Here is a 17,175-nt window from a genome sequence, read left to right as displayed (position 1 = left end):
GACAGCGCACAGTGGGCTCTGGGGCTTGCATGGAGCCAGGGAGCAGCAGGCACGGCTGGGAGCTGCAGAGAGAGAAGCACTGGCAGCCTTGGCTGAGGAGGGATGTGTGTTGCTACCACAGGGTGCTTGGTTGTCACTTGTCACTGCCTTCTGCAGCACAGCACCTCTGGGTGACCTGATCTGTCTCCCTTGTGCACATCTGGAAAAGATGGAGCTCCCCAAGGGGACAGGTGAGACCGTGGGTGTTGGGGCCCCCCGCACCCTCCAGGCAGGTGGTGCCTCTGCCAGGGCTGCTGTGTGCCAGGGACTCAGCTCGGTGTGCTGGAGTGTCCTTTTGGGGACGGTCCTGCCGGGCTGAAGGGTTCCCTGGTAGCTGGACACTTGTCCCTGAGAAGTGGGTTAATGAGGCCGGGAGAGGAAGCTTCCTCAGCTGTGTGTGAGCGGGAATGAGCTCCTGATTGCACATCTCCAGATCCTTGTGGGAAGGCTGCGTGGGGCGTGCTGGCAGCCCCAGGCTGCCCTGGCCCCTGGCCTGGCTCCGCTCGGGCCGTGCGCTCCAGCAGGGCCCAGGGCGGGTGACTCCTCCTCCTTGGGAGCCGGGATCATGCTGGGAGCTTAGATTACATTTAAATTGCCATTTGCATTTTCCAATCAATACGCGACTTCACAATTAAGTTTGGTGTTAAAATTCTTAGCAAAAAGTGAGTGGAAGGGAGATTTGTGGAGTAAACGAGTCCTCTGGGGGCCATCACCACTCCCTGCTTCATTACGCTGCATATTGCTGCTGCTGCTTTTAGTGAGCACAGCCCGGCCCAGCTCAGCCCAGCACGGCACAGCCCGAGCAGCGCCGGGAGGGGAGCGGGGCTGGGCTCCCCTCTCTGTGTGAGTGACAGGGGACGGGATCTGGGAGAGTTCCTGCCTGTGGGTCCTCCCAGGGGTGCACAGGGGAGCGCCGTGTGCCCGCACAGGGCTCTGGGGCACGAGGAGCCTGCCTGGCACTTGGTGGGCAGCAGCACGGGCACTCAGCCTGGGCTGTTCCCCTGCACAAAGGGGCTGCAGTGCCGGGCCCTCCTTCCAGCTCTCACTGTGGTTGTGCTTCAGCTGGCCAAGCTGCAGGTTTGGGGCTGACCCGAGGGCTGCACGCTGTTCTCTGCAGGCACAGGGCAGTTTGGGGCAGCTGGCAGGGCTGGAGTGGGTGTTCTGTAGCATCAGGGGGCATCAGGTTGCAGTCACATGGAGGGGAGGAGAGGAGCTGCACTGCAGGATGCTGAGGGTCAGGGTCAGACTGGAACTGAGCTGGGTTTAGGGCAACAAGGGGGATAATCATGCCCAGGAGGGATCATTACATGCTAGGAGGGATCTTCATGCCCAGAAGAGATCACTGTGTCCAGAAGGAATTGTCACACTCAGAAGCCAGAGAATTGCACACAGTGACTTGGAGTTGGATCTGTAACTTCAGCCTGATCTGGAGAGGATTTGTTTGAAAGATAACAAACAAATTTTCTGAATTACAGAGAATTCACCGTTTACCTGGGTGAGCTGGTGGGTGTTAAGCTGGCTTTGTGTGGGAGGAGGAACAATCATTTTCATACACTGTGTGGGGAATGTGTGGCCCAGCTGTGGTGTCAGAGAGGAAGATTTTGGGTGGGCCCAGAAGCAGAGGGAGCTCGGGTATTGCTGGGTGTGAGTGGGAGGATGGCACACAGCACCCAGGCAGCTGTCCTGCTGTCCTGCCCATGGCGTGGCATGGCCTGCCAAAGGATCTGATCCTGCCCACGCAGAGCTTTGCCCAGCCACTCTGCTTTGCTGTTCCATGCCTGCCTGTGTGGAGGGCAGTTCCTTGTCCCCGTGTTTGCTGGGAGCACCGAGCTGCAGTGCTCACAGGGGCTCTGCGTGCTGTGCACCATTTATTGCTGATTTCACGCTCCTGTCTGGCAGCGCTGTCCCCCTCCACTTTGTGCTGGGCCTTGCACCCTGCAGGAGCAGCAGCTCAGTCTCCAGGCGCTGGGACGGGGCCCCCAAGCATGCCAGGGCTGGCAGGGCTGAGACTTTCTGCCCAGGTTTTTGCCAAGTTAGGAGCAGGCAGTCTGGGTGTCTGTCCAGACAGCCCTTGCAGAGGGGCCAGGCCTGGCAGTTGGTGGAGCCAGCTTTTTCCCAGACTTTGTTACTCATTCCTGCTTTTGTCCCCCATGCTGTGCTTCCCTCCCTGCTGACACAGTGCTTGATGTGCTCTCCCTGCTCCAGAGCCCTTGCACTGCTGTCTTGCCCAGCTTCCTTCTCCCTCTCCACCTGTGCCCTTACCTGGTACAGGATGAATGCTGCTGCAGGTGGATTTCTTGGGGAGGCAGAAATGAGCGGGGAGAGGGGGATGAGGGTCGTGCTGTGAGCTTTGGTTCAGATCAGTGGGGTTGGGTCTGCGATGTCTGAGTGCCATCATTTCCTGGCCCTGGGAGTGTGGTGGTGCCAGCGACAGCAGGTTGGCTCCCAGGTAAAATCCTGATGGGAAAAGGGGATAACCTGAATCTCAGCTGCCCAGCCCTGCACTCCCTCTGGGATGTGTCCATCCCTACTCTGTTTGACAGCTCTCAGAATCACAAGCAGGCAAGAAAATGTGCATCCCTTGGGAGACCTGTATTTGGAGTGCTGTTTCTCAGTCAGCTCCTGCCCGTGCCCAGTTTTCCCTGCCTTGACCAGCCCTCTGCTCTTTGGGTGGTGGAGAAGGTCTGGGAGCTGTGTGTGTCTGTGGTGGGGAGGCTGGCTCCTGCCCCGTGTGGGCACTGCCCTTCAGCAAGGGAACAGGGGTGGTCTGGGACTCCAGAGGACGTGATGGGTCCCTCAGAGGGCCTGAACATTGGCACTGACATGTGGAAACCCTTATCCCTAAAGGGAGGGGCTGTCTGTGGGGCCTGGGGGCTGGTAAGGAAAGAGTGCAGCCCAGGGGATGTGAGAAAGCCAGCCTGGAGGATGTTTCCTTGAGCCTGCTTGTTGTTTCTGCTCAAAGACCCGTCTGCAAGGGGCAGTGCTGGAGTGAGCATGAGGTGCCTGCATCAAACACCACCTGAGACTCTGACTCTTCTCTTTCAGGGCATTCTCCTCAAACGCAGCGGCAAGTCCCTCAATAAGGAGTGGAAGAAGAAGTACGTGACGCTGTGTGACAACGGGGTCCTCACCTACCACCCCAGCCTGCACGTGAGTCCTGGGCTGAGCAGGGAGCAGGGTGGGACAGCGCAGTGTCCTCCATGCACAGAGGGGCTGGGCAAGGGTTGGGTCACCGGTGGAAGTTCTGGGCTCTGCCCTGTGCAGGAGCTCAGTGTTGGCCACTCCAGGCAGCATTTTCAGCAGACCTGGCTTCACCAGGGCCTGGAGGAGCCTCTCCCCTGCAGGCTGTTGAGTGCCAGGCTGGTGGAAGCTTGCTCTGTGCAGGGTTGCACCGGGAGCTGCGGTTCGCTCCTGTTTGCCTGCTCAGTCCGTTACCCTGCAGCCGGGTGAGGAGCAGGCAGAGAGCTCCTTGCAGGGTATCTGCCGGTGCCATGGGGTGTGCAGGGATTTTCCTGGCTGCTGGGTGTTGGGCAATGGAGAGGGGCTGTCTGTGCAGAGCCCGCTGCCCTCGGAGCCGCTGATCGCGCTCGGCTCAGGCGCACAGCTGCCGCCCCATCCGTCTCTGTCGCCTCCCCACTGTGGGGCTAATGGCTTCCTCCCCTTCCCTCGTGAGCACAGTGTGCTGCTGCAGCAGCCTGCACGGACAGACACACCTGTGACACAGGCCCAGCCCCTCTGCCAGGGCCGTGCTGCCTCAGGACAGACAGACGGACGGTGGCTGGGGGCACGCGGTGCTTTAGGGGCTGCAAGGAGAAGAACAAGGTGCTGCAGCTCTTGTGAACGTTTCCAGGCCCTCAGAGTGTCCCTGATCTCCTCAGATGTGGGCTGTTGGAGTGTCCTGAGCCTCAGAGTCTTTCTCCTCATTGCTCACCCTGCACCATCACTCCTGGGTTACCTTGCTCAGTTATCCAGCTCCAGAGGCCCTGGACCCTCCTGTCCTTGAGCTGGAGACCCAACCATTGCATTTCCTTTCTCTAATCTGTTGGAGCTTTTTCTTAGAGCCCTCAGTCCCCATACTGTGATGTACCGTGCAGTTCTCTAAGTTTGTAACCCCAGATTTTGGTCTTCAGATCACCAAGCCAGGAGGGAGCGGCTGCTGCTGCCATCTCTGTGTGTGTGCTCACCTGTGCACCCCTGTGTATGGGCTTATCACATTTCCACCGTGGAAATTGCCATGCTATTACCATCAGCTCTGGAGGGAGAGCAATTTCTGGGCTATTGTTTAGCTACTCTCAGATGCTGCTGCTGCCACACACCAGGTTTCTCTCCTTTTTCACCATTCCTTCCTCGGGGGGTGATCGAGATTGATGCCACTTGCTTTCCATCCTGCACTTCAGTGTTTCATTTCATTACTGCATTGCCCTGGGAAAAGATCTGGTTTGCTTCCAGCTGGTGCCACTGGTGATCCCCAGCCCGTTGCGGAGGGTGATGCCAGCTGGCCTCTCCTGCCTGGCTCCAGGAGGAGCTGTGAACCTTGCCCTGAGATAGGAGCTGGATTGCTGGTGTGTTTACCTACAGCGAGGGTGGATTACCCGTGGGCACAGAGCAGGGGCTGCCCAGCCTGCCTGCCTCAAGGCTGGGCTTCTGTCCTGGTGTGCTGCCCTGTGGCACCACCTGCCCAGGAGCTGGGGAAAGGACCCTGGCACCCACCACGGTGCCCCACTGCCCGCTGCAGTTTGATCCACAGAGCCTCCCTGCCTCCCCTTCCCTCTGGCACTGCTTGGAGGGGTTCATCCAGGACGAGGGTGTCCCATTGCATCTGCTCCTCCCCGTCCTCCAGAGGGAATCAGGAGGTGCTGGATGGATGTGCACCCTGTGGCCCGAGGCAAAGCTCCCGTGTCCTTTCACAGGGTGACACAAGCAGAGCACGTTAGGGATGGAGCAGAGCTGTGCTCCAGGGATGGGCACGTGCCCTTCCATCCCGTCAGAGTGGCAGCAGCAGCAGATCCCAGGCTGGCTGGCACGGGTGGGGGAGCTGTGGGCCAGAACAAACCATGGAATGGCAGCCAGGGGGACGTGCAGCATCCAGTTCTTGCCATTGATGGGCAGTCCCAGCTTCTTCCCTGCCTGTGCTGCCATGTGTCTGGGGATGGTGGAATTCTGGATGCAGCAAAGGGGTCCCTGAGAGCAGACTGGGCCTTGCAGGAAGAGAGTGTTCCCTGTCCATCAGGATGCTCAATGCCCCAGAGCATTTTTGTGCCCTTTTTGTTTCCAGTGGCTGTTCCCTGGCATGAGTCATGGCAGTTCTTGGCTTCTCTTCCTTCCATCTCTGTTACCTTCTCTCCCTGTCCCTCTTGGGGTGGGTGTCAGGACCTCAGAGATGAGCAGCCCAGTGTACATCTGGCCAGGTGTGTCCATGCCCTGCTGGAGGGAGGTCAGGGCCTGGCTCTGGCAGTGCTGATTTTACCAACCAAAGCTTCCTGGTGGAGCTCTTCATCTGCTTTTGGGAGTTAATCTCAGCCTATTTCTGCATCTGGATCGTGGTACCTCCAGCCCAACTTGAAAGCTTCCTCCCCAGGAGTCAGGTGTAAACTCTGGGTTTTCAGTCACAGTTGGCAAGACGTGCTGGTGAGCTGGCCCTGGCCCTGGAATTGCTTTCCTGATGGAAGCAAATCTGCCTTGACCTCAGCCCAGACTCGTGCCTGGGAGCTGTGGGGCAGTGGTGGGTTCCTGCCCCGAGGTGCCACCTCTGCCTCTCCACCAGAGCATTGGTGGTTCCAGGGACAAGCAGGATGCCTGGAATGGGGGCAGGAGTGCTGGGGGCCTGATCCCGGGGTCCAGCAGGGCTTTCCTTGTTGCATCTCTGTTCTACCTTTCTGTGAGTGTGTTCAGTGAAAGGAGAAGAAGGAGTTGTGTGAAGAGCCCGGTGCAGTTTCCCATCGCTTCCCCAAAGCCTTGGAGAGAATTGTGCTGCTGGGAAGGTGCGTGGCTGAGCCCAGGCTCGCCGGCCGCGCTGCACAGAGCCAGGGAAGCAGCTCCCATTTTGCAGCCAGTGGAGCCATTCACACAATCACCTTCTGTTAATTCTATCTGCAACATCAATTAAATTGTTTGTAGAAACTAATTGAATGTGGCTTAATCACACATCTTAATAGCTTTCCACGCTTTGAACTCGTTGTTAATTCCAGTAATAAAATGAAATGAGAGAACTGGCTGGGTAATTAGCGAGGAGGCTTGGGAAGAAATTGCAGTTTAAATGGTGGTAATAAAAGAAGGGCAGTGACCGGCTCGGGTCTGCGAGGAGCTGGGGAAGAAATTGGCATTGTGTGGTGGGGAAAATCGCTCAGCCCGCAGGACCTGCTCAGCGGCGGGCCCGGCCGGCCGCAGCACGTGGAGTGGGGAAATCCCCGGGGCCGTGCAGTCTGCCAGGGGGGGCCCGGCGGGCCAGCGGTGAGGGCCAGGTGCTGGGCCCGGGCCGTGCCAGTCTGCCAGGGTGGGGCTGGGTGCCAGGTGTGGGGTGTTTGGGGGGCCGGGTGGGGCTGTGCTGCCCCAGGTTTGGGGTGCTTGGGGTCAGGATTGTGGGGCTGTGCTGCCCAGGGTTTGGGGCTGTCTGGCCGGGTTTGGGGGCTTGGTGCTCCAGGGCGTGGGGCTGTGCTGCCCGGGTTTGGGGTGCTTGGGGTCACGATGGTGGGTCAGGGCGTGGGGCTGTGCTGCCCTGGATTTGGGGTGCTGTGGGGCAGGATTGTGGGGCTGTGCTGCTGCCCCAGGTTTGCAGTGCTTGGGGTCAGGATTGTGGGGCTGTGCTGCCCCGGGTTTGGGGTGCTGTGGGGCAGGAGCATGGGGCTGTGCTGCCCCGGGTTTGGGGTGCTCTGGGGCAGGATTGTGGGGCTGTGCTGCCCCGGGTTTGGGGTGCTCTGGAGCACGATGGGGGTCAGGAGTGTGGGGCTGTGCTGCCCCGGGTTTGGGGTGCTGTGGGGCAGGAGCATAGGGCTGTGCTGCCCAGGGCTGTGGGGCTGTGCTGCCCTGGGTTTGGGGTGCTTGGGGTCAGGATTGTGGGGCTGTGCTGCCCCGGGTTTGGGGTGCTCTGGGGCAGGATTGTGGGGCTGTGCTGCCCAGGGCCGTGGGGCTGTGCTGCCCCGGGTTTGGGGTGCTGTGGGGCAGGATTGTGGGGCTGTGCTGCCCGGGGTTTGGGGTGCTGTGGGGCAGGATTGTGGGGCTGTGCTGCCCCGTGCCCAGGGTGCTCTGGGGCAGGGTGCCTGCAGGGGGGCAGTGGGAAGAGAGGAGTTGTGACAGGGTGTGAAGGTGCTCTGGGGGCACTATGATTCTTGCAAACAGCTACCTGAGAGCACAGAGCAGGGCCTGTGCAGCCCCTGTCATCTGCTTTTGAGTACAGGATGGGAGGATTGTTGCTCTTGAACTGAGCTTGTTCTTGTGTTTATCTTCCTGGATGTGGAAACAAACAGGAACCATCTCTGGGTTAATCTTTGCGGTGACCTCCTTGTGAACTGGAGTAAACCCAAGCAGTCCACAGCAGCCCCAAGCTCTGCCTGGACAGCTGTGGCTCCTCTCCTGATGGCAGCAGAGGAGCCCAGGGATGTGGTCCCCAGCTCCCTGTTCCTCCCAGAGCTCCAGCGTTGGTCCCTGCTCCCTCAGGATCTGACCCACAGTTCCCCCTGTAACATGGGTTGGGCCTTCCCCTTCTGAGGGCACAAGCCCGAGGAGGAGCTGGCCTCATCAGAGAGGGCTGGGGAAGAACCCCAGGGACAGGGAGGGTGGGAGGCACAGGAAAGGACACAGTGATGGGGAGAGACTGGGAGTCTGCACCCTCATTCTGACTGAAAGCTGAGATCAGAGTGATAGTTACAGTCTGCTCACGGGATTTTGGCTGTGTAATGAATTGTCTGCCAGAAGAAATGGTGGAAGCACCAGGTTTTGAATAACAGGAAGCTCTACAGGCGAATGAGCAAGGGAGTCACCTGAGTTCTGTTGTTTTGGGTTTCTCTTACCCCAGCTGTGACCTGAGAAGGAATTTTTAGGTATCCTATTGCTTATGCTGTGATGATATGATATGATGTGATATGTATCTTATCATATGCTGTTGCAGTTGAGTGCTGAGGTTGAGCAGGGGATGATGAGGAGGCAGTGCTGGCCCCTGTGCGCCCTTTGGCTCCATCTGCTCTCTGGTCCCCGGCCTTGCTTTCCCACACGGGCTGGTCCTGGGGTCCAGCAGGGCTCAGTGCTGGCTCTGGGGATGGGGAGCTGCGCTGTGGCAGGGCAGGGCTGACGCTCCCCCCTTGTGCCTCTCTGCAGGACTACATGCAGAACGTGCACGGCAAGGAGATCGACCTGCTGCGGACCACGGTGAAGGTGCCGGGCAAGCGGCTGCCCCGCGCCACGGCCGCGCCCGGCGCCAGCCCCAAGGCCAACGGGCTGCCCAAGGACAGGAGCAGCTCCCAGCTGGCAGCAGGCACAGGTAGGAGCTGGTGTGGGGGCACGGGGCAGCGGCTGTCCCTCCGCAGCGCCCCAGCAGCCCTTGGCTGTGCTGGGCTGGTAGCAGAGCCCCCTCTGGAGTGTCCTGCTTTCGCCAGCCTCGGGGAGTCCCTTTGGTGGGTGCTGGCATTGCTGTGCAGGTCCCTGTGAGCTCCCTGGGTAATCCTTTCAGGATTTTACAGGTAAGAGGTAATCCTGTCAGGATTTTGTGCTGGCTGGTGTCCAGCACAGAAGAACATCAACGGGTGTAACTGGCAGTGTGATCCCCTGAGGAATTTCCTCACCCTGAGGACAGTGTTGAGCCTGGTGAGCTGCTACACATGGTGGAAGCTGCTGCTCCCTAAACCAAAGGAAATCCCAAGGTTCTTGGTTCCCAACAAGTTGTGTTCTGTTTCTTTCTGGTTCTGGGACCCTCTTTCCTCCTTACCTTTCCCTGGAGAAATGGTGAAGATGTGGTTTGGGATCATCACTCTGTGTGCTCACTGAAGAGTTGCCCCAGAGTGTGGTGAGGTGACACTGGAGGCTGGCTGCCCCTCTGGCCTCTCACAGGGTTCTGTCACATTCCTCCTCTCACAGAGTCCCTGCCATGCTCCTCCTCACTGCTGCTGCCATGGGAGGTTGAACCTGGGACCATCCTGCCCACATTTCCCAGAGCCTTTACTGCATCTTTGGGGCTGGTGTCCTTGCCGGGGTGGGCAGCTCCCACCTGCCTTCTTCCCAGCTAGCTGCTGGCACAGTCTGCTGCACAGGTTATGGAGAAGGCTCTGTTTGGGGTGCTGAGGGAGTGCTGGTGGTGCTGCTGATCACAGAAATCCCTCCAAGTCCAGTACTCAGGGTGAGCTTGGGTGGCACATCCCGTCTGGTTCACTCCTGCTCTGTGCCCCGGCTCTGCCCTGTGGTCAGGTGCTGCCAGCACAGTGCTTCAGAGTGCCCAGGGGAGCTGGGATGCAGCTGGGCTGAGGGGCAGGAGCTGCTGGAGTCCTTGGCATCACCCACACAGGGACACGGGCAGGGAATGGGGCACAGTAACATCACTGCTCTCATGGTGCCAAGGAGGACATTGTGAGCCCTCCAAACCCAAACTGCTGTTCTTGACATGTCAGAATTCATGTATTGATAAACTGTCAGTTCTGGCCAGGGCTGTGCAGCTCTGCCTGTTCTTGCCTTGGCTCTCCACTGTACACTGACACTCTCACCACCACCACCCACGCTCAGCATTGCCCAGCATGGGACAGTTCCTGATTCTGCACAGGGACACTTCTCTGCCTGCCTGTCAGAGGTGCCTGTCTGAGCTCTGACTTAGCAGAGGTGTCAGAGCTGGGGCAAGGACTCAAACCACAGAGGAGCTCCTGCTGATTTCAAACCAGGTGCTCACTTAGCACCGTGTCCTACTTCCAGCTGTGCTCTCAGTCCTGCTGGGCTCAGGAGCAGGATGGGATAGACCTGGATGGACCCTGCTGGCCATCCCTCTCAGGAGCAGGATGGGATGTCCCTGGGATGGACATGGATTGCTGATCCCTGCTGGCCATCCCTCCCAGGAGCAGGATGGGATGTCCCTGGGATGGACCTGGATTGCTGATCCCTGCTGGCCATCCCTCTCAGGAGTAGTCTGGGATGTCCCTGGGATGATCCTGGATTGCTGATCCCTGCTGGCTCAGGAGCAGGCTGGGATGTACCTGTACCTGGATCCCTGCTGCTGGAAAGCCAGTGCCCAGGAGCCAGTGTGGTGTGAGAGTGTCCCTGCAGTCTGGGCCACGGGGCTGGGGCAGGCTCGGAGCGTGGGGCTGCAGCTGGAGCAGTGACACGGGACAGAAGATGCAGGTTCCTGGCAGGGGGGAGTGAATGTTGGAATAGTTTATCTGGAGAGCAGTGGGACTCAGCACTGCCTGAGCCTTTAGAACGAGACAGTTTTCTGTTCACGTTTAGTGCAGCTTGGGGTGCTGCTGGGTGTGTGTGCAAGGTGGGACCCTGTGGTACAATGGTCACTGCCATGCAGGGTCTGTGGTTCTGGGATCCCTGCTGGCTCTGTGTCCTGGCCCTCGAGCAGAGCAGTGCTTTGGGCTGCCCAGAGCAGGTGTGTCCGTGCAGGGCTCACACCAGCACAGCCCCTTTACACCCAGGTGTGTCTGTGCAGGGCTCAGCCCCTTTACACCAAGGTGTGTCCAGGCAGCACAGCCCCTTTACACCCAGGTGTGTCTGTGCAGGGCTCACACCAGCACAGCCCCTTTACACCCAGGTGTGTCCGTGCAGGGCTCACACCAGCTCAGCCCCTTTACACCCAGGTGTGTCCGTGCAGGGCTCACACCAGCACAGCCCCTTTACACCCAGGTGTGTCTGTGCAGGGCTCACACCAGCACAGCCCCTTTGCACCCAGGTGTGTCCGTGCAGGGCTCAGCCCCTTTACACCCAGGTGTGTCCGTGCAGGGCTCACACCAGCTCAGCCCTTTACACCAGTGTGTCTGTGCAAGCTTCACCCCCATGCAAGCCCCTTACACCCAGTGTTCGTGCAGGGCTCAGCCCCTTTACACCCAGGTGTGTCCGTGCAGGGCTCACACCAGCTCAGCCCCTTTACACCCAGGTGTGTCCATGCAGGGCTCACACCAGCTCAGCCCCTTTACACCCAGGTGTGTCCGTGCAGGGCTCAGCCCCTTTACACCAAGGCTGTGTCCTGCCTGGCTCAAGCTGTGCCTGCAGTGTCAGAAATGCTTTTTGTCTGGTACACAATCAGTAAAGGCTTTTCTGAGGAACTTTTTAATCTCTCTCTGATGCCTCCAGCCCAGTAGCAGTGGATGCAGTCACCAGGGGCACTGATGGGACACAGACTCTCTGAGGTGATGTGCTCTTACCCCTGTGCAGTGCCCAGGGCTGGATTTAGGGTTGATGGAGAATCTGCCTGGCTTCAAATTAGCAGTGACCTTGCAGTTTTGCCACCTTTGGGACTGTGGATAAGACTGTTACTGGATCCACTGGGCATCTCTCATCAGACACATATTTTGGGAACTGGAGAACAGCACTTCAGAGTTTGCAGTTGTCAGTCACAGGTTAATCTTCAGAGGACACAGACTTTGGAGACAGGAGGGATTTGCTGTCCTGCCCAGCAAATCTGGAGTCTCTGGGCAAAGCCAGGTGGCCAGTGGTTAGAGTTCAGAGCAGTGTCTGTGGTTCCTCTGTCACCTGAACTCTGCAAAGGTGAGTGACTGGGCTGGCTGATGTCCACTGCACTGTCCTTACCTGGCGTGAGGAAAGACCAAGGACATCGTGGGGAGGAGAAGAAAAAAATTGAAGTCTCACCTTGCCCTGTATGTGGGTGAAATACATGAGTGCAGTGCTCTGGTGAGGATTCAGAATAACTCCAAAGCAGGTACAGACAGCTTCCAGCTAAATACAGCAAGAATGAGGAAGGGACTTGTGTTTGTGAGACCAGTGTGGGCTCTGTGCCCCAGTGTTTAAACCATTCAAGAAGGTGACTTTACTGTAGTTAGCTTGGTTTTATTTTGGGTTGGATGAGTTCTTGTTGTCCAGAGGAGGCCGTGGAGATGCTCCAAGGGCTGGAGCCCTCTCCTCCAGAGATGGGCTGAGAGAGCTGGAGGTGTTAACCAGGGGAGACCTTAGAGCCCTTCAGTGCCTGAAGCTGGAGAGGGGGCTTGGACAAGGGCCTGGAGTCACGGCACAAGGGGGAATGATGTTATACTGAAGGAGGGAGGGTTGAGATTGGAGATTAGGAAGTTCTTCCATGTGAGGGCAGTGAGGTCCTGGCGCTGGTTGGCCAGAGAAGCTGCAGCTGCCCCATTGCTGGAAGTGTCCAGGGCCGGTTTGGGCAGGTCTTGGAGCAGCCTGGTCCCATAGAAGGTGTCCTTGGCAATGGCAGCACTGCAGTGGTTGGGCTGGAGAGGGCAGGAAGGGGATGAGCAGATCTCCTCCAGAGCTCACAGGTGCTGTGGCCTGCAGGCAGGTATTCATTCACTAGAGGTGTGGCACTGCACACCTTTGTGTCTCCTTCCAGTTCCTGCTGCTCCTCTTCCTGCTGGAATGTCTCTGCTCTTGCCCTCTCCCTCACGGCCTCCAGGTGCATCCTTGCTCTGGTTCCTCACATTCACCCAGCCTTGTCTGTGCTGCATCACGTTTCTGGCTCCAGGAACCAGGGCAGCTCGTGATGCAAAGGGGCTTCAGTGAGGGGGAGAGATGGTGGCACAAGAGGCAGCGTCGGTCAGCACGAGAGCCTCAGCCCAGCTGAGCCCTGGGCTCTTGCTGCACAGGGGTTTGTGGGGACCTGCTCCAGGGCTGGCAAAGGGGAGCTGGGCAGGGAGCTGCTGGACCCGTGCTCCGTGACACCTGTGGCAGTTTGTGGGTGGCACAGAGCACAGCCATGCACGGGCACAGCCATGCACGAGCACAGCCATGCACAGAGTACACGAGCACAGCCATGCATGGGCACAGCCATGCACGGGCACAGCCATGCACGGGCACAGCCATGCACGGGCACAGCCATGCACAGAGTACACGGGCACAGCCATGCACGAGCACAGCCATGCACGGGCACAGCCATGCACGGGCACAGCCATGCATGAGCACAGCCATGCACGGGCACAGCCATGCACAGAGTACACGAGCACAGCCATGCACGAGCACAGCCATGCACGGGCACTGCAGCTGGCTCTGCAGCTCGGGGATGGCAGAGACTCTGAGAGCTGAGCACCAGGAAGCCTGCGTGGAGTGGGAAGTGAAGAGAAGTGCAGGAAGAGGCTGCAGCAGTGCAGAGGTGGTTGTGTTGCAGGCAGCAATTGAAGATGTTCCCAGCAGCACACAGAGATGAGACTGAAGGAAACAAACGTGGGGGAGCCAGAGCACTAGGGTGAAGGGAGCAGGCTGAAGGGGAAAGTTCTGCTCCACTCTGGGGGGCTCACAGGGGATTCTCCAGCTTGCTGAGGTCGGTGAGTGTCCCGTGGGATGTGGTGCCAGAGGGCAGATGGCAGCCTTGTCCTCAGACCAGGACGGGTCAGTCAGACTCAGCATGGAGTTGGGAGCTCGAACTCTGGAGGGTTTTGGGTGGGCACTGCTGCTGGTCAGCTCCCTTCAGCCCGAGGAACAGTGTGCATGGTCTGGCAGGTGTGCTGGGGCCAGTGCCCGTGTGAGTCCTCTTCCTGCTCCTGCTTTGCAGCATCTCTGCTGCATCTGCTCCAGGAGAGCTTTCCCAGAGCGTGTGCTGGTGGGAGGCGCTGCTTGGGATGCAGGGCTGGGCTGCTGCTCCTGTTTGCGCTGAGGTGACGCGGGTGCAGCTGCCCCTGGGCCGGGCTCTGTGTGCTGGCACCCACGCCTGGCTCCACGGGGAGCTGTGGGTGCACAGAGCGTGGCACTGTGCCCGTGCCCGGGTCTCTGTGCCGGGCACGGCGGCGGGAGGGAGCCCGTGCTGCCTCAGCCCCTGCAGAGGTGGGGATGGCAGGGCACGGTGTGGGCCCCAGCAGCTCGGGGTCTTCCCTGGGTCCCTGCTGGCCTGGCAGCTCCGTGGTGGCCGCTGGGGCGGGTGGCCGTGCGCGTTGGCACGCGGTGCCGGTGCCAGGGAGCGCCGCGCTGGCACGGCCCCCCCGCCAGCCCCGTGCCCCCCGATGCTCTTCCTCTGCAGAGTGAGGGATTGGCTCCCCCAGGCCGGGGTTGCTGAGCCTGCTGTGATCATGTCACGTCGGGCTCCGTCGATGTTAACATCTCATTATCTTTGTTACTGTAATTACATTATCCGCTGCTTTATGCAGAATTATTCTCCGAGGACTAATTGATGGATCCATGTTTAATTCATTAATCATTAGCATCAAATTCGACAATTACAGTGCACACTGATTGTGGAATTTCAAATGTAATGAGGGAAGAATTAACAAAGAAAAGGGAAAACCTGTTTCCCTGGCACACCGCTGCTCGCCGTGGGGGACAATGACATTGAGGGAAGAAGAGCAGTGAGAGCAGGGTGGTGCAGGTCATGGCAGACAGGAGGCTGCTGGATCATCTCCTGCCTTTCTCCTGGTCGTGGCTGCACAACAGATTCTTCAGGTCAGAGCAGGGTCATTAATCTCCTACAAAAGAATGGAAATGGACCCTCGGGAGGGAAGGCTGAGCTCTGACTTGTGAAACAAAGTTGGTTTTGCTTCCCCTCCCACCAGCAGCTGGGGTCGCCCTGCCCTGGCGTGTGTCAGGAGCATCCCAAGTTACACCTGTGCTCCACGCTTGGCAGGGAAGGCTGGATGGGCTCTGGTGTCCCTGGGACTGGCCCGTGGTTCCACGGCTGCTCTGCTCCGTGCACACGAGTGGCTCCACGGCCGCCGCCTGTGTTCTGTGCTCTGTGCTCTGTGTGTTCTGTGCTCTGTGTGTTCTGTGTTGTGTTCTGTGTTCTGTGTGTTCTCTGTTCTGTGTTCTGTGCTCTGTGTGTTCTGTGTGTTCTGTGCTCCGTGTGTTCTGTGTTGTGTTCGGTGTTCTGTTCTGTGCTCTGTGTTTGGTGTTCTGTATTCTGTGTTCTCTGTTCTGTGTTCTGTGTGTTCTGTGTTCTCTGTTCTGTGTGTTCGGTGTTCCGTGCTCTGTGCTCTGTGTTCTGTGTGTTCTGTGCATTCTGTGTTCTGTGTTCTGTGTGTTCTGTGCATTCTGTGTTCCATGCTCTGTGTTCTGTGTGTTCTGTGTGTTCTGTGCTGTGTTCTGTGTGTTCTGTGCATTCTGTGTTCTGTGTTCCGTGCTCTGTGTTCTGCTCAGAGGTGGGTCCCATCCTCTGCTCCGTGCTGTGCTCCCTGGGAGCTGGGCAGCAGAGGGAAAGCCAGAGCAGGGCCCGCAGTGCCCCCCAGCCTGAGAGACTGCTGGGCTGGGGGCAGTGCCCGTGCACAGCTGGTTCTGTGCCAGCTGTGGGGACACCCCTCCCTCCCTCCAGCTGTGCTCCCTGGCTTTCTGTAGGGTCTGCCTGTGAGAGCCCAGTGTCGGTCCCTGTGCTCAGCCAAGGGCCAGGGCAGGGCTGCAGGTGGAGGATCTTTGAGGTCACTCCTGACCCAAACCAGACTGGGGTTCTGTAACTCGGACATGGGGACGCTGAGCTGAAAGGAAGAGGGTGAGGGTCTGTCTGTTCCTCAGTGTGGGACTTCTGCCCTTCCCAATAATATGTTAAAGGGTTGTTTGTAGTCTGAAGACGAAGCTGAGATGAGAGATTTAGGAAAATTTATCTGTAATTAATATTTTGCATCATGAATCATGTATAAAATACTGCAAATTCATATGTATATTATAAATATTATACATTCACCATTACAGTCATACAGTAACCTCTTACGAATGTTTATCTGCATGTCTGAAGGTGGAGGATGAATCCAAATGTGAGGCTTGAGCTGCTGGTTTAAAGTTTTGCATTGAGTGGAAGGTGGAAATGGTCAGGACTCGGTGGGAAGAGGAGGAGCGTGGCTGCAGCCCCGTGGGATGGCACGAGGCAGGACAGCACCAGCAATGCTTGGTGCCTGGTTCTGGTGCTGCACAGCAGGCTGCAGGGCCAGGTTCAGGTCCTGCTGGCTCAGAAGGGCTCCTGCTCTCGGAGCGGGCAGCTCCAGAGCTGTGCAGGCAGGGACAGGCTCATGGAGGGCATGGGAGCTGCTGGTGCTTCCCCCTGCACAGCCAGCTCTACCTGCCCTCCCCAGTGGGAAAGCAGAGACTGATTTTCTCCCACCCAACAGTGTAATCACTAACCCTAATTAGAGATAATTACTGGGAGTTGATATTCCTTACCAGATCACTAAGGAGCCGTGCAGTGCAGGGCTGAGCAGGGAGAAGGCCTTGGAGAAGGGAAGGAGGAGAGGAGCAGGGGGGGAGAAGCACAAGGCAGCAGAGTGCCATGGTGATCAGAGCCCTGCCCAGGGCTGGCCAGGGTGTCCGGGGCAGCCAGGTGGGCACGGGGCACATAGCCAGGCCTGGGGGTACAGCTGAAGCTCCCAGCATCCTGAATCCTGGAACATCTGGCTCAGGTTCCTTGCATGGGGCACCTGGAAAAGCTACAAGGGTGTAATTAGTGGCCACCTGTGAAAATCTCAGTGTAAATAACTTGGCTGGTGCTGCCAGGAGGGGTGGCCGGTGGACTGGGAGCCTTCTCCAGCAAACCAGGCTTTCTCATCCATGCAGCCCAGGCTTGTGCTGCAGGAGGGAGAGGGGCCAGGGAGGGACTGGTTACAGGCCACAGAGTCCTGCTCTGTGCTGCCACACAGCCCCAGCCCAGCCTGAGCACAGGCAGTGGCTCCAGCAGTCAGTCCCTCTGCCATGAGCACACAGGGCCTTTGCCAGGGCTCTGCTCTGTGTGCTGGACAGGGAGCTGCCCCAGAGCCCTGGGAGAGCTCAGCACCAGCAGCCATCTCCAAAGAGAGCAGGGCCTGCTCCATCCCCTGGAACTGGTGCACCCCGGGAGGTTGTGCTGCTGCACCCCAGGCAGCCTCTGTGGCCAAAGCAGGCAGGGGTGGATGAAGCCTTGTGTGAGTGAATGGCTCTAGAAACAGGAGTTGTGCAGGAAATAGAGCAATTCCAGCCTCCCCAGTGGCCCTTTCCCAGTTTCACTTGGGGAGAGGAACAGGGGCTGTTCCTGATCGGTCACGGCAGGGCTGCTCCAGCTCCACACTCCTCTGCAGGCCCAGAAGTTGTGGCCCT

At 58.5% G+C, this 17,175-nt stretch overlaps 1 protein-coding gene across 2 annotated transcripts in view; it reads left to right on the top strand.

Annotated features, from left to right (window-relative positions):
- Window positions 1-17,175, top strand: part of AGAP3 (ArfGAP with GTPase domain, ankyrin repeat and PH domain 3) — a 115,708-nt gene that overhangs the window by 68,201 nt on the left and 30,332 nt on the right. For both annotated transcript variants that reach the window (XM_064703683.1, XM_064703685.1), the window contains exons 10-11: window positions 3,085-3,189; window positions 8,350-8,512. In XM_064703683.1, coding sequence (XP_064559753.1) covers window positions 3,085-3,189; window positions 8,350-8,512 — 268 coding nt within the window. The remainder of the gene's footprint in view (window positions 1-3,084; window positions 3,190-8,349; window positions 8,513-17,175) is intronic.

The sequence above is a fragment of the Zonotrichia leucophrys genome, chromosome 2 (assembly GCF_028769735.1).
Source record: "Zonotrichia leucophrys gambelii isolate GWCS_2022_RI chromosome 2, RI_Zleu_2.0, whole genome shotgun sequence".
Classification (NCBI taxonomy): Eukaryota; Metazoa; Chordata; class Aves; order Passeriformes; family Passerellidae; genus Zonotrichia; species Zonotrichia leucophrys.
Note: the sequence above shows the minus strand (reverse complement) of the source record. Positions and strands in the feature narration are given on the sequence as shown.